This window comes from Xyrauchen texanus, chromosome 35 (genome assembly GCF_025860055.1).
Source record: "Xyrauchen texanus isolate HMW12.3.18 chromosome 35, RBS_HiC_50CHRs, whole genome shotgun sequence".
In the NCBI taxonomy this organism is placed as follows: domain Eukaryota; kingdom Metazoa; phylum Chordata; class Actinopteri; order Cypriniformes; family Catostomidae; genus Xyrauchen; species Xyrauchen texanus.
In genome coordinates, this window is record NC_068310.1 from 19,921,597 (window position 1) to 19,945,057 (window position 23,461).

A 23,461-nucleotide genomic window follows, 5' to 3' on the forward strand; every position below is an offset into this window, starting at 1 on the left:
TATTCTGTAATCTGTAGTGGAATACATTTCAAAAGTAACCCTCCCAACCCTGCATATAAATGCACTATAACATGAACACCAGCAGTGTTGGGTAAATTACTCTAAAAAGTTATTAATTACGAAATACTAATTACATCTTCTACAATGTAATTAGATTACTGTACTAATTACTCTGTCTGAAAAATAATTGCATTACTTATGACTAATTACTTTCTAAAACTCTTATCAACCTCGACCAGATTGAAAATACAAGGATAGACATGAAACTGTTCTTTAAATTCTTTCAAATAAATAATATAAAATCAAATACATTATTCATGAACTGGCCAAAGAATTTAAGACGCAGCATTAAATTAGAAAAAAAAAAATTAACATTAGATTTTAAAATCACTATCGTTTTATATAGAATTGTTCTATACAGTATGTAACGCAATTGCATCATGAAAAATAAGAGTAATCCCTTACTTTTGTCCGATAAAACAAATAATATAATTACCGTAATTAATTACTTAGTAATGCATTACACTCAACATTGAACGCGTGTGAATTTTATCTTTTTTCCACTGACAAAAAAATTGTAAACAGTAGCCAAACCTGTGGCATTGGTCCCTTGAAAAGTGTCACACCTATGCCGTTCGCTCTGTGGGTTTCCATTGTTCAGGTAAGGTGACGCCTGTGACTCGCAGACTCACAATCATTTCTGAGCGCTCGAGACAGGCGCTGCTGCACAGAAGCGCGTGCTCTCCTCTGCAACTCTCACGCGCTCATTGTGGACTGCGACCAGAAATAACGGATCACGCTGCGAAGAACAGGTGAACAATTTACTACCTTTTACTGCGTATGTCTTAAAGCGTTTGTGAAACATTGCTAGCCAATTTGTGTAAGAATTTCTGTGTTCAAATTATCAGAAGTGTTTGTGTTAATTCATTCTTGTTGTGTATGTGTCAAGAGTTAGCTAGGCTATAATTATTATGCTTAACCTAACGTCGCAGTATACTTAAACTAGTTCAACAATCGTTCACATGTTTATGCCAACAAATTATATGAAATTGTTTTCACGTTACAGCTATTAAAGTGAATAGTTTTTCTTTGTGATACATAAGTAGACTATGGTCTCCTATATATGGAAGGATATAAGACCAGCTCCTGTGTTGAATTAATTATGGCACTGTTTACACGGGATAATGAGAGAAATGGGTGAAGCTTTGATATTTTAGACCACAGAGTAGCAGCACTGGCATGCACAGCATGGGGTCGAGAAATTAAAGACGATAATACTAACACATGATCATTTGCATTTGCAGAATTTGAATAATCAAGTGTATAACAAACGAGGAAAAACGTTGGTGGATTCACTTTTGTCATAAATTAGTAGTGTGCTGTTAATGTGTTATTGCTTTTATTACTTTTAAAATAGAGCTTTTTCTTTGAAGCTATCAAATGTTCAGCTACTGATGACAAAATGCTCATTTTTATGGTATGTTGTTCCTTATGTAAACTAGTAGTCTCTTATTGTGTTATATCATGGATCCATTTAGGAGGGTTTTCTAACTGGGAACTTTAAATGTGTTTCAATGCCTCTACTTGTTTATAAAATTTACATTGAAATCCATCGATTTCAAAAACATAAATATAGGGAAAATCAATAAATTACAAAAGGCTTGCGTTCTTGTTGGTTGCAGAGGGATGGTTCACCCAAAAATGTAAATTCTTTCATCATTTACTCATACCATCCCAGATGTATATGACTTTCTTTCTTCAGCAGAACACAAATAAAGATTTTTAGAAGAATATCTCAGCTCTGTAGGTACATACAATGCAAGTGAATGGTGACCAAAACTTTGAAGGTTCAAAAAGCACATCAATGCAGCATAAAAGTAATCCTCAAGACTCCAGTGGATTAATCCATGCCTTCTGAAGCGAACCAATGGGATTTAGGTGAGAACAGACCAAAATGTAACTGCCTTATATTGTGAGGACATACAGAGCTGAAATATTCTTCTAAAAAATCTTTGTTTGTGTTTTGCAGAAGAGAGAAAGTAATTCACATCTGGGATGGCCTGAGGGTGAGTAAATGATGAGAGAATTTTCATGTTTGGGAGAACTATCCCTCTACAACCAACAAGAATGCAAGCCTTTTGTAAATTATTGCTTTTTCCTGTTTTTTTGGGGTGAACAATTCCTTTAAGCAAAACTGAAAAAGTGCAACTAATCTAAATTTCTGTCAAGACTCATGTGTCCCCTTTGCTTAGCATCCAAATCATAATCTTAAATCTATAAGTTTTGCCATTAATATACTGTAGTATGTTAATGAAGTAGAGATAAGGGAATGCTGGACTCATCACAACTTTAGTCTGTCAGTACATGACAGCCAAGTCCACTTGTTTAATTAGTCACAGTTGCATCTACTCAGTGTGTGTAATCCATTTTCATCCCTTGGCTTGGATCAGTTCGCTTCATCCTCATCTCTAAGATGCTTACAAAAATTACAGTTAGAGCAAATGTGCTTACATTTCTTTGTCTGAATATCATATTGTAATAAGTCTGATAGGGAATATAAAAATTCTAAATTCCCCCAGACACCATTACTCATGACAAAACATTGCCCCACATAGACAGACCAGCTTTATATTCCGTGCTGTCCAGTGGTGTCAACATCAAAGATCCACTGTAGTGCCTGGCACTACTCCCAAACAGCATTTTACAATGTTCACAAAAAGAAGAGAAACACAACTTCAAATGGTCTGTCAATATTCTTTGCCTTTTAATATCAAGATTTCTTTTTTTCATGTGTGTTATGCACTACAAATAGTGATGAGACCAAGTAGTGTCTTAAAAATAAAGAGTTTTTTTTCATCATTTGCTCACCCTCAAACTCATAAAGTCCTAAATATGAAATACTTAAAAATGTAATGTAATAATGAATTTTGGGATTTTTTTTTGACAGATTTTGATTTGTGGTGCTTTATTATGACCTAATGTCTTGTATTGTTTGTTTGTTGAATCGTTTCCACTCCCAGAATGACAGCTATATGTTGGTATTTTGGCCCATTTCTCCTCCTTATCTTGGTGACCATGATATTGAGCGCTGAGACAGGGCAAAATGCAGTCATAGAATTCATCAGTGACAATGCTGTTATCCCGCCCAGGCCAGAGGCATCCATACATCAACACAGTCATCACAGGAAGCACAGAGGTCACAAGGAGAGGATGGTAACAGGTCAGCTCAGAAAGAGGCCTCACATTACTGTGATCCACACCCAAAATGTAGGACCAGAGCTGAAGGGCCTTAGTCCCGTCCACTTAGAGATGAATCCAGGAGATAAAAGACAGGTTATGAGTCTGACAATGAGGATCTTCATGGGGTTTGATTCCTTAATTCCAGATCAAATGAATATCTCTCCCAGTAATGAGATTCCAGAGAAGGCAATGAGTCACCTTAATGGTCGCAAGGGTCTTCATAATAAAGGTAAAGTAAACTCGAAATTTTCATAAGTGGAACTCCCTTATAGCTGTCTGCTATTTCAATTATCTGCTTGGCATTCTCTTTGCATAGAGTCTGGGGCACCAGTGAAGAAACTGAGGGTTTCTTTTGATCAGAGGTTGAATAAAAACTCATTTGGGACTCCCACAGAGAATGTATTCTCTGTAGCAGTCAGTGGGGAACCCTCTACACACCCAACCCCCACCAGTAAACCACAGGTATACCAATCTTCTAGCTTCAGTCTTTCAATGGTGCTAGTTAAAAATATCTCAGCTTGTCATCTATCAGTATCTAGAATCAGGTTTTGTAAAATGCAATTTTGCATTTATGCCTGTCTTCTGAACCAATCTAATCAGTTTTGGGTGAGACATAAATATAACCAAACAAAATATAACTCCTTTTTAAATATGCATATGGTCATTTCAATCACTAGGTGCGATCATGATTTCTAGCTTGATTACACTTCCTAGTGCTTGAAGCATGGACAGAGTGCTAGATGGTGCTTGGAACTGTAATCAAGCTTGAAATCACGATCGCCAAGGAGATTGCTGATGTTGAGATTTACAGTGAAAAAGGAGTTATATTTTGGTCTGTTCTAATCCAAAACCATTTAGATCGCTTCCGAAGACATTGATTAAGCCACTGCATTTATGTCCTTTATGGAGCTTCTGTTCACCATTCACATTCACTACAGAGCCAAGATATTCTTCTAAAAATCTTCTTTTGTGTTCTGCAGAAGAAAATACACATCTGGAATGGCATGAGTAAATTATGAAACAATAAAAAAAATTGGTGAACTATTGCTTTAAATCACAACTGATTAACCTAACAGTTGGCAAAGGTGATTTAAAGGGTTAGTTCACCCTAAAAATGAAATTCGGTCAACATTTAATCACCCTAATGTCATTCCAAACCTGTATGACTTTCTTACGTGAAACACAAGAGGATACATTTGAAGAAGAGGCTTTCAGATCTCCTTTTGTGTCCCACAGAAGACATAAGTCATGGGTTTAGAACAACATTAGGGATGACAAAATTTTGCACTAATTTTCCCAGTTCACATGGGAAAAATGCATCATGCAAAAGCAACTTAAGCTGGCACCCCACTAGCAGACTCCAAACAACTCGATTTTGGCCAAGACTGTCACATGCAGACTGTTGTGCTGAAGTGTCACTCTATTTAGTCAGAGATATGACACACTTAGTGATTAAAAATGGTGGAGGAGTGACAGACATCAAATTCACCAGAACTCTCTCTCTCTCTCTTAGCCCTTGTTATATGAGCTCGCAAAAATAACAATGGTAGTACCTCGTGAGCATAAACAATTGTAAAAGAGTGACTTAGGAAATGATTCATTTAGTAACTTTACCTTGTGAAAGTGTGTGATTGTGTATTTTTCCCCTCGAGGCTTGCTGTTGAACGCGTATGTCCATCTGCCACTTTCAGTGAGTAAAGAAATTACATTCAATAAAAACAGATTGTGTCTCAACTTTATGATTTCATTAGTCATTTAGTATAGGACAAAAATGCTTGGTGACAGAATCCCTATGGATTACATTCAGTGTGATGATATGCAGCTAAGAGTGATCAAAGATGAAAACGTTCAGATCAGCTTAAACGTTTGTCAGTTCATCAGTAAAAGAAGAAGATCATTGGTCACTTCAAGTGAACAAAAGAGTCCACATTGGAGAAAGGACCATTTATTTCAAGCAAGCCTGTTTTGCTTTTTCTGTGTTTGAAGCCATTAACTCAGCAGGGAGTCCTAATGGTCAAGGGATGAATGACATCTCGCTGGCAGATGCTAATACACGCTCCACCTTTCATCTACTGATAAGCTCAGACTAATTAAGCTCAGACTTGAAAATAACTGGAAAAATCTGCAAGTGTGGCACTGGCTTTTAAGTGGACTTTCAATACCACACATAATGATGATTACTAAAATGCACTGTTTTTCATCCCAGTTCAAAAGTAACTCAGATGAGGATGCGATGCCCACTTTAAACATGGCAATCTTTGACTGGACTGATTATGAAGATATGAGGCCTATACACAAACAGCAATCTTCCAAGAAGAGAGGTAAATTAATATTTAATATATAAATGTGCTTTTTTTTAAAGTTTTTAATTTGCTTGATGTTTTGAAATGGTGACCTTGGATTTTTGTATCTTCTGCAGAATGTGCTACATTAGTTACCAGACTGATGTGTATTGCTTTACATTCAGGACCATAGACTCTTTTTTTTTGCTTCGACAGCAGGCAAATTCCCCCTGAGATTTCCCTTAACTCATTAGCCCTTTCATGGAAAATGTCAAATGTCTCTAAATGTGAAAATATATACATTGTATTATATTATATTATATTATATTATATTATATTATATGGTGGTTCGTGTGATATGAGCACGAAGCAATTGTCTGTGTTCTACAACTGCTTTCGGGTCCTTGAATGACGTATAACGTGCGGGTAAGATGGTGCCCTACGCAGACTGTGTAGTCTGCTTATAGGGAGCGGCTGTACTGTATGTATGTATATATACAAAATTGCCTTGGTGCAAGGAGCATCAGTGAAATATATAAGTTATTTGCACATTATGAGGTACTGGAGTGTGAAATCAGGCAAGAAACATTAATATACCAGTGCAACATCAGGCAAAAATACTTATCATAAACAGCTTTACTGTTAGTGAGTTACACTTGATTTATTATTAACCCTGAAGCACCACTCTGTGTCCATCCAGCTAAGTGGAATCCAGGCTCTGACATACAGCCCACAAAGAGCAACAGCAGTGGGAATGTGACACTTCTACCAGCTATAAACTGTAATCATCACCTGGATTGTCTGCCAGGTCACTCAATCTCTTTTAATACTATGAGCATTATATCCTGTATCAGTAATCTAGTTTGCACAGGAATAGTTGTCAAATAAATTATCACACCATTTCTTTCCTTAATTGTTTCAGGTTCCTGCTGCAATCTCAGAAATTACGTATGTGAACTTCACAACCGTGGCCTTAACAACAAGTGCTACGACAACTGCATGTGTGAGGAAGGTGAGTAAACGTTTCTCCCCTGGGGGTATTGAAGTCTAATCGTTACTCATGCTGACAAAGTGGAAACCATCTTTTAAACTGTACCTTACTCCTTCACAGGGCTCCAGTGTTATGCTAAATTACACAGGCATTACCGCATCACTCGCAAAAAGGGACGATGTGTTGATCCTGAAGGTGTAAACTTAAACCATGTCATGTTCAGTGTTGTATAATTAAGGCAGAACAATTTGTTATATTTTACTCTGACAAGGCTTTCCAAATGCATGTGATTGTATTTTCCACTATGTTGGAAATGTTTATATGTACATCCTAATCTGTGTTCATAATTATCTGTCGGTTGTCTCCTTGCATATAATTGTTTCCTAAATTTGTAAAACATCAACAATAATATTTGGGGAATAAATAAGACTGACTGTATTTTCAGATGTTTTATGTAAACTGATGATGTACACTTGCATGGCCAATGAATTCATATGAATGAAGATTGAGCTGCTGTGTTACTGTTGTATGTTTGTTATTTGAGCTGTGGTGATGTGTCATTGTGGTCTTTCAAAATATTTAACCAATGCATTGGAAAGGTATTGCATGCAGTACTGGTAATTGCATTTAGGTCTTCCACTTATGTCTCTTGTGTTCATCACTAATTTATTCATGAGTTTGAGTATTAAACGTGCTGCATTGATATATTGTTATTAACACAATGGAACATTAGCACTATGTAAATAAGGGGAGTTGAGCATGCAAAGACAGTCATTTACAGAGAATGTTTTGGCTTTAAGTATGTCCCCAGCCCAAGCAGACAAGCAGCATTGGAGCGAACACACAAAGAAGGGCTCATGGGGCATCTCCATCTCACAATTTTAAACCATTAAATCTTCCTTTTAGCTCAAATCAGAATGACTCTTCAAAGGGTTTTGTGCTAATCTAAAATAATGCTTTACATCATGCCCATTCAAAGCCATTGGTTTGTTATTGTAGGAGAAATAGTGTGCCTCTGCATCAGTTCTCTGCTCATCTGACACTGGTAGTGTGTTGTGTAGTGTTCTGCTTTGAGACTCACCAGTTAAAATCACACATAATCCAGCTGCAGATCTTATGTATGGTAGATCGTACATAAAATTTCAATGTATAACCCTTAAAAGGAATAGTTCAACCAAAAATGAAAATTCTCTCCTCATTTACTCACCCTCATGCCATCCCAGATGAGTGTGAATTTCTTTCTGCAGCAGAACACAAATGAAAATTTTTAGAAGAATATCTCAGCTATGTAGGTCCATACAATAGACGTTAATGTTGATCATACATTTGTATATCCAAAAATCACATAAAGGAAACATAAAAGTAATCCATAAGACTCCAGTGTTTAAATCCATTTCTTCATAAGCGTTATAATAAAAACAGATAAAAGTCATTTTTTAATCTAAAACTCCACTTTCATTTTCAGATGTGAAAGTAAACATCACAGGCACCATATGTGACTTTCAGATGTAAAAGTAAAAAGAGGAGATTTAAGAGTAAAAAAAGGACTTATATTTTGACCTGTTTCTCACACACCTATTATATCACTTCTGAATATATGGATTTAACCACTGGAGTCTATGTTTCTATGTTTCCTTTATGTATCCTTTGGAACTACAAAGGTCATGATCACCATTGTGAGGACATACAGAGCTGAAATATTTTTTTATTTGCAGAATTCTACATTTCATCAGTTTTCTGGTGAAATTAACACTACATCAACTCTTGCTGTTTTGTTTTTCACTTTCACAGATAAATCACAACTACAAAACCTGATTGTGACTTTATGAACACTTATTTTTCACACTACTTACATACTATGATACATCATTTGAAAAACGATACATTTTAACACTTGTATTGCAGACTTTCATACACTGGTGGCAAAAGTTTGGAATAATGTTCAAATTTTTCTGTTTTGGAAGGAAATTGGTACATTATAACACCAAAGTGGCATTCAGCTGATCACAGAGTATAGTCAGGACATTACTGATGTAAAAAAACAGCACCATCACTATTTGAAAAAAGTCATTTTTTATCAAATCTAGACAGGGCCCATTTCCAGCAGCCATCACTCCAACACTTTGTCCTTGAGTAATCATGACAAATTGCTAATTTGATAATAGCCATTATTCAAACACAGTTGAAAGCTATTTGGTTCATTATATGAAGCTTAACATTGTCTTTGTGTTTGTTTTTGAGTTGCCACATTATGCAATAGACTAGTGTCACTATTAGGTAAAAAAATGGCAAAAAGAAACAGCTTTCTCTTGAAATGCATCAGTCAATCATTGTTTTGAGGAATGAAGGCTATACAATGCTTGAAATTGCCAAAAAACTGAAGATTTCAAATGAAGGTTTTCACTACAATCTTCAAAATGACTACTGGCTCTAACAAGGACAGAAAGAGATGTGGAAGGCCAGATGTACAACTAAACAAGAGGATCATAGTCACTAGTTTGAGAAATAGATGACTCACATGTCCTCAGCTGACAGCTTCATTGAATTCTACCTGCTCAACACCAGTTTCATGTACAACAGTAAAGAGAAGACTCGGGGGTGCAGGCCTTATGGGAAGAATTGCAAAGAAAAAGCCACTTTAGAAACAGAAAAACAAAAAGGAAAGGTTAGAGTGGGCAAAGCACAGACATTGGACAACATGTAATTGGAAAAGAGTGTTTTGGATCTTAACCCCATTGAGCTTGTGGGTTCAGCTAGATTGTAAGATGAGTGAGAAATGCCCAACAAGACAGCCACATCTATGGCAAGTGCTACAGGAAGCGTGAGGTGAAACGTCACCTGAGTATCTAGACAAACTGACAGCTAGAATGTCAAGGCAAATCTGTCATTGCTGCACGTGGAGGATTTTCTGATGAGAACTCTTTGAAGTACCGGTAGTTTAAGAAGTTATGATTCTGAGTCTTCAAATTGTAATAGTAATTTTTCATGTTATTAATGTCCTGACTATACATTGTGATCAGTTGAATGCCGCTTTGGTGAATAAAAGTACAAATTTCTTTCCATAAGAACAAAATATGTAAATTATTTCAAAATTTTGGCCACCATTTACACACTAATTCCAATTGACTTGGAAGACCAGTCAAGCACCTCAAGACGAAAGAGTCAAAGATGTGGTTGCTTTAGAAAATCTGCTTTTCATTTCTCATTTTGCTATTGGTTAAGCGTAAGGATGTCTCTTTTGTTTGCCTCTCATTTGATTTTAGATTACTAATGGTTGGGTTTAGGTTAAAGTTTTAGGTTAGGAGGTATGTTTTACTCATTACAACCAACATCTAATATTCACCTTAAGAAAATGTGTCTGATTACAACACCGTTTCACTCACTTTTGGCACTCGCGTTGAACATATTAATGGGAAATGCAGCAAAACATGTAATAATGTACGTCATTTTGTTTGGCAAAAATGTTGCCAGTCACATAATGTTCATGAGACCAGGTTAAAATCTTGACAACAGCAGTCTCGTTGGCAATCATTATTTCAAGCTCGATTAAACTTCCTAATGTCATCGCGCCAGAACCCTTCTAATAGGGGCGCTGCCCTCTCAGACATTCTATGGTGGTACACTGGTGAGGAGACAAGAGGTCGTTCTTTTTTAATGGATGTCAAAGGAGGAGATGCCTTAGTGTCCTGAATAAACTGGTTTTATAAGGAAACAGCTCATCACTTATTGAACTGACTTTTTGCTAATCTTCAACATGTTTTATAATAAAAAAATCCTTTTGGAATTAACTATGTGTGGAGTTTACTACAATAAATTTATGTTTTATAAGAGAAGTCATGGATGAAACAGTGGTATAGCCATGGGTGGACCATCAGACCCAGGCCCACCCAGAATATTTTAGATTATTCTTTGACTTCAAATATATATTTATAAAATAGTTTTAAAAAATGCAAAAGTGTGAAAGCACTGTTTGAATGCGCTGATTATCTGTTGTTGAGTAAAATTTGGTATGCTAGCTTACCATTACAAGCCGTCATGCTCTCTCCTACGATGGAACCGCAGAGGTTGTTATCTTCCTATATATAAGAGTATCTCTGCTAGTGCCATGTGAATGCATCAAGCACTAAGAAGCATAGTCAAGCTAGAAATCATGATTGCCAAGGAGACTGCAATGGCAAGTTGTACAGTGAAAAAGTTTTTACATTTTGGTCTGTTCTCTGCCAAAAAACAATTCGATTTCTTCAGAAGACATGGATTAAACCACTGAATATCATGAATTTTATATGCTGCCTTTGTCTTTTTGGAGCTTGAAAATTTGCTCACCATTCACTTGCATTGCATGGACGAACAGACATCGTATCTCCGTTAAAATATTTCCATTTGTGTTCTGCGGAAGTAAGAAATCATACGAGTTTAAGACGAAATAACGCCATTTGGCACCCTAGACCAGACCCTCCAAGGTCATTTTTTTACCAAACTGTCATGCAAGTCGGCGCGATCTGTGAACCCACGCGAGATTTACATACGAGATTTTGCTGTTTTCAACATGGCAGGCAGCAAGTTGGTGCTAGAAGGGAGGATAAGTATTATAAGCTTTATATCGGGGCTGGGCGTCGTTATTATACCTTTAATTGTACAGTTTGGCTCTCACATTGACTGGATATTCGATTACCTCACAGATGTGAACGGGAAAATAGCCATTGCGGTGTATATCACAGTTATCAATGGCTTCCTGCTAATCATATACAAGGGACCTTTATACAAGGTAAGAGTCATAGATGCATGAAAGATGAGTGTTATACTGACAAAAAGAGCATATTTGCAAATGCCACTTCTCTGAACCATTTTCTATTTTAAAATGCATGTTTTCAATCATTTAAACGAGTAGATATATGGCTGCAAATGCAACAGATCTCTTTATCACAGGCAATGTCTTGTGTGCAAGTCTAATCCTATTACAATGCCACTATAATGGGATCTTGCAAGGGTTATTTTGTCGTTATAAATAGCTCTTCTAGAGGATAGGACTTACAATTCATCTGGCCTTGCATTATCAGGGATTGTATTTGTTTCCTCTTTTCCCTAATCAGGTGGCTGTTCGAGCCTGCTTTCTTGGATTTGCCTTTGGATGTGGCCTCATTTTAAGTGTGGCAGAAACGACATGGACACACTTTGGCTGGTAATTACCCTTAACGGGATAGTTCACCCAAAAATTACAATTCTCTCATTTATGCCATCCCAGATGGATGACTTACTTTCTTCTGCTGAACACAAATTAAGATTTTTAGAAGAATATTTCAGCTCTGTTGGTCTTCACAATTCAAGTGAATCGTGACCAGATCTTTGAAGCTCCAAAAGGCACATAACAACAGCATAAAAGTAATCCACACAGCTCTAGTGGTTAAATCAATGTCTTCAGAAGCAATATTAGAGTGTGGGTAAGAAACAGACAAATATTTAAGAAATTACTTTAAAAACAGCTTTCCTAAGCGATGTTCTATGTGTTCTTCTTTTGTTTTTGGCGATTCACATTCTTTAGACATATCGCCCCCAACTGGGAGGAGAATATATAGTTTAATAGGACTTAAATATTGATATGTATCACACCCACATCTATTGCTTCTGAAGACATGGATTTAACTGCTCAAGTTGTATGGATTACTTTTATGCTACCTTTATGTGCTTCTTGGAGCTTCAAAATTTTGGACCCTGTTGATTTGCATTGTATGCACCAACAAAGCTGAGATACTCTTCTAAAAATCTTTGTATGTGTTCTACACAAGAAATCCATCACATCTGGGATGGCATGAGGGTAAGAAAATTGTGAGATTTTTCATTTTTGGGTGAACTATTCCTTTAACAACATAACTGTTTTTTTAAATTGGCAATTTGATGTTCATTTGCACCCTTGAAATATAAAATAAGGCCTGAAAACAATTCTAGATGTCTTCTAAATTACAGAGATTGAGTTAAAGGGATAGTTCATGCAAAAAGGAAAGTTATGTCATCATTTTCTCACCCTCATGTTGTTCCAAACCCATATGACTTTCTTTATTACTTTGAAATTGAAAGGATACATTAGGCAGAACGTTAAGGTATATCAGCTTCAGTCACCATTCACTGTCATTACATCTTTTCCATACAATGAAAGTGATATGAGTTTGGAATGTCATTTTGGTGTGAAAATTGACAATGTTCATTTTCGGGGGAACTATCCCTTTAATATCGCAAATTATTTATTCATTCTAGTTTGTTTGCTTCACTAGGTATATGTGTTCACTGTCATTTTTTCACTACTCTGAGTACCTGGTTACTGCCATCATCAACCCACGCAGTCTGTCATTAGACTCCTTCCTGCTCAACCATAGTGTTGAGTACACTGTAGCAGCTGTTTCCTCCTGGGTGGAGTTCACTGTGGAAATACTCATTGTTCCAGGTTTGTTATGATCACCTGACAGCCCATTTTAACAAAACTGAAAAATGCAGTTCTTGGAGTCATTTTTGAATGATCCTTTGGAATGATTAATTCGTTTTCTGTATTCATTTAATTTTATATTATGACAGAGCTGAAGCAGATAAACTGGATCTGTGTCGTGGGACTGGTTATGGTGCTTTGTGGGGACAGCCTGCGCAAAGCTGCCATGTTGACAGCAGGGTCCAACTTTAACCACATAGTGCAGAATGAGAAGGCCCATAGCCATGTGCTGGTCACTACTGGAGTTTATGCTCTCTTCCGGCATCCTTCCTATGTGGGCTGGTTTTACTGGAGCACTGGCACCCAGGTACATTTTACCATTAGAAAAAGTTAGAAATTTACATTTAGTCATTTACCTGGTGCTTTTATTCAAAGTGATTTAGGAATGAGTAAAAACTAGGGATGCACTGATACTATATTTGTGTTTATACAATATCTGATTATTTAGAACAACATTTGCTGATACCGATAGTTTGCTGGTTCTGCTTTTCTAAGCTACCTAATTTCAAATCAGTGATAATTACACAACTTCAGAATAAATTTAAATAACTTTTCTCTCTGTCTCTACATGTCTTCAATGTTTCAGACTGACTTGTCTCAGTTATAAAAAAGCACATTCTTAACTTACATTAACTGAATTGTGAATAGCCCCGGTTAGGTTTACATTAAAGTGGTAAGATTTCCTAATTGTTTGAATATTCTCAACTCGCATTTAAGTCATAGTTCACCCAAAAATTTAAATTCGTATTATTTACTCACCCACATGCCATCCCAGATGTGTATGACTTTCTTCTTCTGCAGGACACAAATTAAGTTTTTTAGTAGAATATTTCAGCTCTGTTGGTCATCACAATGCAAGTGAATGGTGGCCAGACCTTTGAAGCTCCAAAAAGCACATCAATGCAGCATAAAAGGAATCCATATGACTCGCTCCATGTCTTCAGAGGTGATGATGAGAAACAGACCAATATTTAAGCCCTTTTTACTATAAATCTCCACCTTTGACCAGACCCAACAGTAGGTAGTAAAATGCACAAAGAATGCAAATTGGCGAAAACAAAAGAAGAAGAATGTGAAAGTAAAAAAGGACTTAATGATCTGTTTTTTTCCCAAACCTATAATTTCTGATGTGGATTTAACCACTGGAGTCTTATGGATACATTTTATACTGCCTTTACAGGGCTCCAGACTTAACTGAAACATTAAGGAGACAAATAGCTGTTTTTAGTCGCCAAATCATATAGTTGCTTGATTATGATAGTTGTTCAGAAACAAGATAGAAAGCAAAAGAAAAGAAAGTCAGCTGATAACCCATTAATCAGAGGTTTAATAAACAGTATATGTACTTGAGAAAATGCATGAGTTTGCATTCCCCATTTGTCTCATCAATGTTCACACCCCTTTCATAATTTTTTCAAATATAAGAGATAAAATAGTTTTTTATTTAGTACTGCTCATCTGAATCTACATAGGCAGATATTTACATAAAGTTAATATACATATAATGGTGTGTTGCGCTCTGGAGCATCAATGAATCTTTGCACCTTGTGTAATAGTTGTGTATGAGTCCCTCATTTGTCCTAAGTTTCAAAAGTTGAAACTTTTTTTTTATAAAGAAGGCCGAACTACTCATGGGACTTCTATTTTGAAATGTCTGCCCTCCCAGTTGTGAACACAATGACGAATGGTTCGCTGAGAAAGTAACTCTGATTCAAATTGCTAACCTGAGCTCCTGAGTTCACACCCTTGAAAAAGACCCTGTTCAAAAGAGTCATTTGTTGACGAATCTCATGCTGGATTTGTTGTTGCTTGCGGTGCAGCGAGCTCATCACAACAGAACAGGGGAAAAGAGGCTCAAGAAACACTAGTTTAAAAATATATTTAATAACTCACAAGATGATATCTGACGAAACCACATATAAACTCATGCATCTAGATTTTAAATTATTGTCGCAATCAATTATTTTTGTATTTTGTATTTCAATATATATTCGCATTTGCGACTATTTTAGTCACAGTGTGGAGCCCTGCTTTATGTCCCTTTTGGAGCTTTAAAGTTCTGGCCACCATTCATTTGCATTGTGAGGACCAACAGAGCTAAGATATTCTTCTAAAAATCTTAATTTGTGTCCTGCAGAAGAAAGAAAGTCATACACATCTGGGATGGCATGAGGGTGAGTAAATGATGATTATGTTCATTTTTGGGTGAACTAACCCTTTAATTGAATTACGAATGATTAAGCTTGTCCCTGCTGTCATTGTCACCCATTTCAGAGTAATTCCAACATAGCAAATTTTCTTTCATACAGCACAAGTTGCTTGTCCCCATTTTTTAACAGGAAACAGTCAGCCCTGATCATCAGCTGTTTTTAACAATTGGCCGATGTCATATAGTGCAGATAATAACGCTGGTACCGATGTTTGGCCAATACATCTGTAGGAAAAATTCTAACAATTCATCATACATGAGCCAGCAATATTAGCTGTATGGCTGTACAGAATTGCAAGTGGAAAGTAGATGCAGGGCTGCCACAGTCATGATAAACCTGGAAATATCAGGGAGTTTTTAAATTGTGATTTCCTTTTCTGGAAAAGTCATGGAAATGAATAACATCTTGGGTTTTTTTTTCTAATCATGTTCAGCTTTACATTTTATCTGCTTGAATGAAATATCCCTTTGTGAGTCTCTATAAAATCATTAAAAAGTCCTCATCACGATCACAAATTATAAATGATGAGATGGAAATTCATTAGTCAAAGGAGTGGGAACCATTTAGATGTCTTACCCTGTCATATCTTTAAAAATAAATCTTAATAATGGCCAAGAACTTGTGACATTATGTCTCTACATTTATCTTTTGATAAACACTTTGCCTTTTTGATTTTATTTCTTGTCTTGGTCTTAATCAGTACTATTGATTATGTGTTTCCCAGATAATGCTCTGCAACCCAATATGTATATTGGGATATACGGTCGCCAGCTGGCGGTTCTTTCGAGAGCGGATTGAGGAGGAGGAGATCTCGCTCATCCATTTCTTTGGAGAGGACTACGTTGAATACAAAAAGAAAGTCTTTACTGGTTTGCCATTTATCTCAGGGATCAGGGTTAACTAAGGCTGTACTGCGTTCAAAGGAGGAAATAACCTGAAAGTGCACACCTGGACACCTCTGACTGGCACTGTGAGTGAGCTAGTTGCCTGGTGGCATCATGGTGCGCCCCCTGGGGGCAGCACAGAGACATGAAGTGGCAGTAAAACTGTCCCTCTGTTCTGAGACGCATTGTCTGCTTCGAGCAGGGTGAAGCTTCTACCCTTAACACCGTGAGAGAAACACTCACACACAAACACCACATTTCTTAATTTCTGTCTTTTCACCTACATTCCATAATTCTGCTGTCTTCCTACTCCTATGCTTGTAATGTCTACATAAAAGTCATGTGTCATCATGTATCCTCATATTTACAATAATGCTGTTTTGGCATCAGTATCATGAAACCTTTGTCATGTACTCCTCGCATATTACACATGTATCATATGCTGGCCACCTGGTTTTATGGTTAGACACATTTGAGTTCCAGGATACCAGTTTGTTGCTTCTCATTTACATCCAGTTTTTCAAATTATTTTTAAATACTTTGTGGTAAAGAGTTTTAATTTAGATGAAAGGGATAATTTCCAGACAAATTAATATTCTATTCTTATGTACTAAATTTTGTGTAAATTTTTTGTTCCAAACCTGTATGACTGACTTTTTTACATGGAAAACAAAAGGAAATGTTAGGCAGAATGTTCGGGAATGACAGTCTCAGTCCCCATTCACTTACATTGTATGGAAAAAAAAATATGTAATAAAAGTGAATATCGACTGACGCTTTCATATCTCCTTTTATGTTCTACAGAAGAAAGTCATACAGGTTTGAAACAACATGAGACTTGAGTACATTTTGGGGTGAACGATCCCTTTCAAATGGACCTGATAGTTACTGAAATTACATTTAAGAGATTGTACTTTTGTGTAAAGATGAGGGATTTTTTACGATATTCAGGCGATATTTGCGATAACCCTAATGCTGCCAGTTACAATAGGCCTACAAAATGTAAATGCTGATTTATGACTGTCTATATATCTGTGATTTGTTAATGCTGTTGGACAATTTTAATATTATGATTAGAGAAATAAATATTTCTGATAAATTACAGGCTTAATTACTCTTTTTAAACTCCAACGTGTGTGGCAAGAATAGTTTTTTCCTCTTCTGGACTTTACATGGAACAAACAACATCAACACTTGTATTTCCTGGCCCTCACAATTCAAAAGGTCTGCCAGCATCCACTCATGTCCTCATCTAACTCCTGTCTTTGTCAGATGCATTTGTGTCTTTGTCTTCACTCCAACACTCACTTATTACCATATCCTTTTCACTTTCCTTCACACTTGCATGATAATTTAACACCAATCCATTTCTATGAAAGTGAGATTCAGAATGTCAGAGGGAGACTGGAGAGCATATGCTGTACCCAAAGTCTTAATCTTTCAGATTTTTCATTGCTGGGAGAAATGTAACTCCACTTTACTCCTGGCATGGTGTAGCTTATATAGACATTAGGCAAAGAATAGGAATTTCTTGCACACTTTCAACCAATGAAGAGCACTATAAATGCATACAGGTTATGGACATTTTGACACATGCAATATGTTTTTATAACACAAGTAGCACCATGCTTGTGCAATGCTATATGAGAAATTGGACAGGAGAGGGACACCCTACCTCTTGGATGATAACTGTACTGGCTTACATTATTGACATATTCAGCAAAATGTAACAGACATTTAAAATAAACTGAATTTAAAGAAAGCCCGTTTTAATTGCCATTGTCTGCAGGGAAGCAAGGGACTCTCTTATAACTTCTGTTTTCCAAGATATATTATATTTGAATAAGTGCATGCCTATTCTGTGTTTTAGCATTTGTAGGGTTACAGAAGTAAGATTAAATCAAAAGTGGTTCACACTGGCGTCTCTTTACGATTAGATGAATCACTGTCATTCTTCTGCTTGCTTGCTCTGTAGTAATCCTTGTTCTTGGGATTTGTCTCTTCTGAGAGGCTGCTGAGGGTCCAGTTGTCTTCAGTGTTACAGGACAGCTCATTACTGTTTAGATAAATCATGGAGGACTGTTTAAACTTAAAAGCACCAAATGATGTAGATTATGAATAGCATAGTTACTTATTTAAATTACTCACCTGGGCAGTGTGTGAGCAGTGGAGGTGCTGTCTTTATAGAGCTTCAGCATTATTTCTGTGCGATCATCTTTCGGCTCTTTCAGTCTGTTAAATATCAAATTAGACTTAAAAATTATGTATTTAATTTAAGATATACAGTGTGACAGAATAATATATGAGTCCCACTTTATATTAGGTGTCTTTAAATGGATAGTTCACCCAAAAATTAAAATTTTCTCATCATTTACTCACCCTCATGCCATCCCAGATGTGTATGACTGTGTGTATGAGCACAAAGATAATTCATGGCTGGAGAGTGACACTGCACAGAGAGAGATGACTGCATCCTGTATAGAAGAGTAAACAAATTATAAAATATATATATTTATATTATGATTTTCCATCATTTTTTGTGTGCCTAAATAAACAGTTTAATAATAACCACTAGACAGACTCACATTCCAGTGGCATTTCCTAGCCCTAATGAAACGCTCCCTGTAGTTGACAATGACCGCCGCTGGCCCAGCAGCAAGAGTGGTTCCAGACAGCGGGCGAACTCTGACCGAAACACTGTGTTTATCTGTATGAATGGATTAAATCCCATAACTGACATGAATCCCTGGGAACACACAAACTGATCGAATACACACCTTTAATGCACTGTGAGTTGCTTTGGTTAAAATAATTTGTATAATTTTATATATTTAATACATGTAAATGAGGTAAACTTAACTTACTGCTCTGTGCTGGTCTCAGTCTGTGTGGTAGTTTCACAATCTTCTTTAGTCTCTCCATTAATTGTTACATAAGGTAAATAAAAAATTAAATAAGAAGCGAGAGCAATGATTAAGAAGAAAGGGTCTGACAGCACTTATTGTGCTCTGAAATGATTTCATAAAAACGTTGTTTTTTTACTCACGTATCCCATGTCCAAGAACTCAAACTTGTTTGCTGAGCTCAGGAAGGCTGAACAGGTAACTAGATGAACCTGAAGGAGAGATTTAAAAATAAAACTATGATGCATGGAGACAGAAGAGGCTCTTACCTTAAGAGTTGGCAGTAGTGCTGCAAGATGAGATAACTGCTCTTTAAATGCTCTCTCCTTTTCTTCATGCTGTCTGGAAAATAAACACACATCAGGGATTTCTTTGACACAAAATTTAAATTAGATTATTATAGACACCTGGCCTCACTTCCTTATTAAATCTATAACTTATGTAAATGTGTTTTACATAAATATTTACACTCACATTACAACAAATTCATGTCCGTTCAATAGTAATATTTAAAGAATAATCAGAATTCATATCACTTTTTCAAATGCATTATTCAAAATCAAATATAACTAAAATTGACAGCATTGCAAGTATTATAAATCATTGTTACATTTAAACATAGTATTCATTCTTGAACACTACGTTTAAATATCCTAATGAAAAGTGGGGCAAAACATTATGATACCCTGCACTGTAATACATTTGTGATCATTATACTGTATTTCTGACAAATGCCATGACAAGTGCTTTCAAATATATTCTTAAGATATGTAGAAAATATTCAAAAGCATTTGTAATATCTATTTTAATTTACCTCTGTGCTGCCTTTAGCAGAACCTTTTTATCTCTCTGCCAGTTGTTCCTGAAGAAAAGACAATGCTTGAATTTCAGGTCCATTTTTATTCAAATTACCTCCTCTCAAATGATCTGATGGACCACTGACGTTTTAGAAATCAAAATGAAACCAAACAAGAGTTTCCAGAGTTCATGAGCAGTAAAAAGTAATTTAATTAAAATAATGAATTACTTGGTAATGCATTGCACCCAACACTGTTCATGAGTGTACGTAATTGGTACCTGCATGCATATTCGCCCCGCTCCGAACGGGACTCGCACCGGGGTCTCCAGCGTGGGAGGCGGGTGCTCTAACAAGGAGGCTAAAGGCTACAGCCTCTAACGTCAGTCGCTAGAGCACCTCTTGAGGGCAGGAGAGTGAGGTTTACATTATTGCACAGCTATCTACCAGCTGGTTCCCGTTACACATGTTATTCAACAGAGTGCAGATGGCGCTCTCCTCCTCATCCACGTTGGCCCTGACCTCTCCAATCATGGCTCTGAGCAGAACAATGGCCTCTCGTGCTGACATCTGAAGCTCCTTAACAGCCTGAGAAATGTAAAAATAGACTTCAGTAGGTAGAAATCCATCACATCACACTGAAAAGAGTACTCATTAATGCAGAAAAATTACTGAACTCACTAAGACAGCTTGGTCTAGTTTTTCACAGCCTTGTATATATGCTGTCTCAATATCAATGCAGTGTGCTCTGCTCTCCCTATTGAATAGGACAAATCCAAATGACTTGAAGTCAGTCTTTGAGGACAGTTATGTCATAACTGGATGCGCAATGACCGAAGTTTTAAACTCACACTTGCATGTCTCTGAAGCAGTTGATGCAGAGCATGGATTTTTTTCTCTGTAGAAAACATGATATATAGTTCCTCGTGGAGAGCTGCAATCAGACAGAAACAGCATTTGGGATAAACACCAAAACAGGACTAAATTTAACAGTGAAGACTTCCATTCATACTTTTCTGGCAGTATTTAACAAAAATACTTCTACAAAAGGGATAATATACTGTCATACTGTTGCAAAATAAATGACAAGGTGATCAGGACCCCACTGGTGTGTTATTATGGAGGCCCAAACCTGCATAAATAATAAATGAATAAATGTAATAATACAAAAATAAATAAAGGAATACATGTCTTGATAAAACAAATATAATTCGTTTTTAATTCAATTTATTCCTGAATTTATTATTGTATGACTTTATTCCTTTATTATTTTCTATATTTATTTTTAACTTTATTTTTATTCTTTGTAACTTTTAATTATTTATTCATTTATTTTGCATATTTTTTTATTTATGTGTTAATTAATTTTTTATATGTATTTATTCCCACATATATTTATTTCCATATTTATATATTACCATATATATTCATTTATTTATACTTTTCTGTGTGCAACATGGAAATGAGGGAGGCGGTCCTTGCGGAGCTCCAGTGCATCATTGGATGAGAGCTCAATAGTACTTATCGGGAGCAGATGGACGTTCCACACTTTAGCACCCGCTGACTCGAACAGATTTTGAATATGCAGGGAAACGTTTTGCAGAGAGTTAAACAATCCAGGATGTGCTACGACATTCATACCAGCATACAGCTCTCCTAAAACATCAATAAGCACCTCTACTCTAAATGAAACATAGTCATTTGATGCGCGGTTATCGACTTCAATCGCATGTAGCGCAAATCTCTAGATATATGTGAAGACTATAGATTTTTTTTAATTTTTGTATTGCAGATGTATATACATACATAAACGATCAGGGAAATTAAGCATGGTTGTGTCTTTTACAATGAACAATCATAACAACAGAAAACAATATTATGGATTTGCAGACATCAAAATATGAAGTTATATACGCAGAAAAAAAAAAAGAAAAGGACAAGTTTAAATCATATCATTTATGAAACTTGCTCATTTTGTGGTTTTGTTGAAGAAACAACTCCCCATTTATTTTGTGATTGTAGTATCACCAATACATCTTGGATTGACTTAGGCTCTTATGTTTTCAGCCCCACAAATAGCTATAGTTTACGTATGATATGGCTATGACCTAACGTCACATCAAAACAAGTCAAGAGTAATCGAGTACACGCTTCAATCTACTATAAATCATTGGTAAACAGGACCCGCCCACATCATTATCATACAAGAGACAGAAATGTAAGAATAAATACAAAAATAAATAAATGTGGGAATATTTAAATATAGAAATAAATACATGTGGGGATAAATAAATATAAAAATAAATGAATGCATAAATAAATAATAAAAAAATCAAAAACAAATGAAGGAATACATTTTTTAAAGAATAAAAATAAAAAGAGAAAATAATAAATAAAGGAAAATAAGTCACACAAAAATACATTCAGGAATAACTTTCATTAAAAACGAATTATTTTTTTTTATCAAGACATTCATTCCTTTATTTATTTTCTTATTATTACATTTATTTATTTATGTATTTATTTACTATTTTTGCATGTTTTGTCCTCCATATTTTATACTCAACATATAAATTAAAAGTAAAGGAATAGTTCACCCAAAAATGAAAACTCTCATAATTTACTCACCCTTATGCCATCCCAGATGTGTGACTTTCTTTATTCTGCACAACACAGATTAAGATTTTTTGAAAAATATCTCAGCTCTGTTGGTCTACATAATGCAAATGTATGGTATAAACGCGAGGAATAAAGGACATGCTCATTAATATTATGCCCTTTCCCTTATCTAAATCTAACTGATCAATAGTATGTAAACATGAAAGGAAGCTGTTGTCTGTGACAGAAGCAAGTAAATATCGTGTATTAAATTGTTGCGATTAAAGCGATGTCCGGCGATGTCATTGGCTGCAGTGAAGCTCGTACAAATTCATACAAGTGCAGTTGTACGATATCATATGAATTAGCCAAATTTAGAAAAGTCATACGCATCCTTACAATTTCACTGTGAGAGTGTGTTAAGCCACAGCACTACAGAAAATACACAACACAATGAAATTAAGCCAAAACACAACAGAAATAAACCACAGCCTAGTTAGGCAATAACACAATGGAAAAGCCACAACACAAAGAAAATAAGATTGAACAAAATCGTGATCTCGCCTGCATTGTCAGACCTGCCATACAAATTAAAAGTAGTGTTTAAAAATATGTATATATATATTTTTTTGGCTTAATGCTGTTGTTGTGCACCCCAGTACCAATGCATCATTTACTCAACCTTATGCCATCCTAGATGTGTGTGACTTTCTTTGGCAGAACACAAATTATTTTTTTTAGAAGAATTATTCATGCATATCACCCCCTATTGGGCAGGGAGAAAAATTTCAAGCAAAAATCTACTAAAATTTTGATACATTTCTCACCCACACCTATCATTTCAATTCTGAAGATACGGATTAACGCGGAGTCATATAGATTACCTTCATGTGATATTTTGAGAGTTTTTTGGAACCCTTTCACATATATTGTATGGACCTACAGAGCTGAAATATTCTTCTAAAAATCAAAATTTGTGTACAGCAGAAGAAAGTCATACATATCTGGGATGGCAAGAGGGTGTTTACAATTTTTGGGTAAACTATTCCTTTAAGAACTGAATACATAGAGAGGTTGCATGT

The 23,461-nt window shown here is 35.9% G+C and overlaps 2 protein-coding genes and 1 pseudogene across 2 annotated transcripts; 2 read left to right on the forward strand and 1 right to left on the reverse strand.

Moving 5' to 3' along the window:
• The first annotated feature begins 2,800 nt into the window (after positions 1 to 2,800).
• On the forward strand, positions 2,801 to 6,975 carry LOC127628521 (draxin-like). The gene is made up of 6 exons (XM_052105323.1): positions 2,801 to 3,469; positions 3,557 to 3,702; positions 5,447 to 5,561; positions 6,223 to 6,330; positions 6,445 to 6,534; positions 6,634 to 6,975. Exons 1-6 carry the CDS (start codon positions 3,022 to 3,024, stop codon positions 6,744 to 6,746), a joined length of 1,020 nt encoding a protein of 339 aa, XP_051961283.1. The 5' UTR covers positions 2,801 to 3,021; the 3' UTR covers positions 6,747 to 6,975.
• Positions 6,976 to 11,053: 4,078 nt separating this feature from the next.
• Positions 11,054 to 17,844, forward strand: LOC127628522 (protein-S-isoprenylcysteine O-methyltransferase-like). Its single transcript, XM_052105324.1, has 5 exons — positions 11,054 to 11,278; positions 11,604 to 11,692; positions 12,780 to 12,949; positions 13,078 to 13,295; positions 15,923 to 17,844. The coding sequence occupies exons 1-5, from the start codon at positions 11,060 to 11,062 to the stop codon at positions 16,100 to 16,102; spliced, it is 876 nt and encodes a 291-aa protein (XP_051961284.1). The 5' UTR covers positions 11,054 to 11,059; the 3' UTR covers positions 16,103 to 17,844.
• A 109-nt stretch (positions 17,845 to 17,953) lies between these two features.
• LOC127628560 (RING finger protein 207-like) lies at positions 17,954 to 23,219 on the reverse strand (annotated as a pseudogene).
• Between the last annotated feature and the right edge of the window lie 242 nt (positions 23,220 to 23,461).

What these genes read in the sequence shown, in the direction of transcription:
- LOC127628521 (XM_052105323.1), top strand. Translation starts at nt 3,022, where the DNA reads ATGACAGCTATATGTTGGTATTTTGGCCCATTTCTCCTCCTTATCTTG. An exon ending in TCACCTGGATTGTCTGCCAG is followed by an intron (nt 6,331 to 6,444) that starts GTCACTCAATCT and finishes TAATTGTTTCAG; the next exon opens with GTTCCTGCTGCAATCTCAGA. An exon ending in CAACTGCATGTGTGAGGAAG is followed by an intron (nt 6,535 to 6,633) that starts GTGAGTAAACGT and finishes ACTCCTTCACAG; the next exon opens with GGCTCCAGTGTTATGCTAAA.
- LOC127628522 (XM_052105324.1), top strand. Translation starts at nt 11,060, where the DNA reads ATGGCAGGCAGCAAGTTGGTGCTAGAAGGGAGGATAAGTATTATAAGC. An exon ending in ACATGGACACACTTTGGCTG is followed by an intron (nt 11,693 to 12,779) that starts GTAATTACCCTT and finishes TTGCTTCACTAG; the next exon opens with GTATATGTGTTCACTGTCAT. An exon ending in GGAAATACTCATTGTTCCAG is followed by an intron (nt 12,950 to 13,077) that starts GTTTGTTATGAT and finishes ATATTATGACAG; the next exon opens with AGCTGAAGCAGATAAACTGG.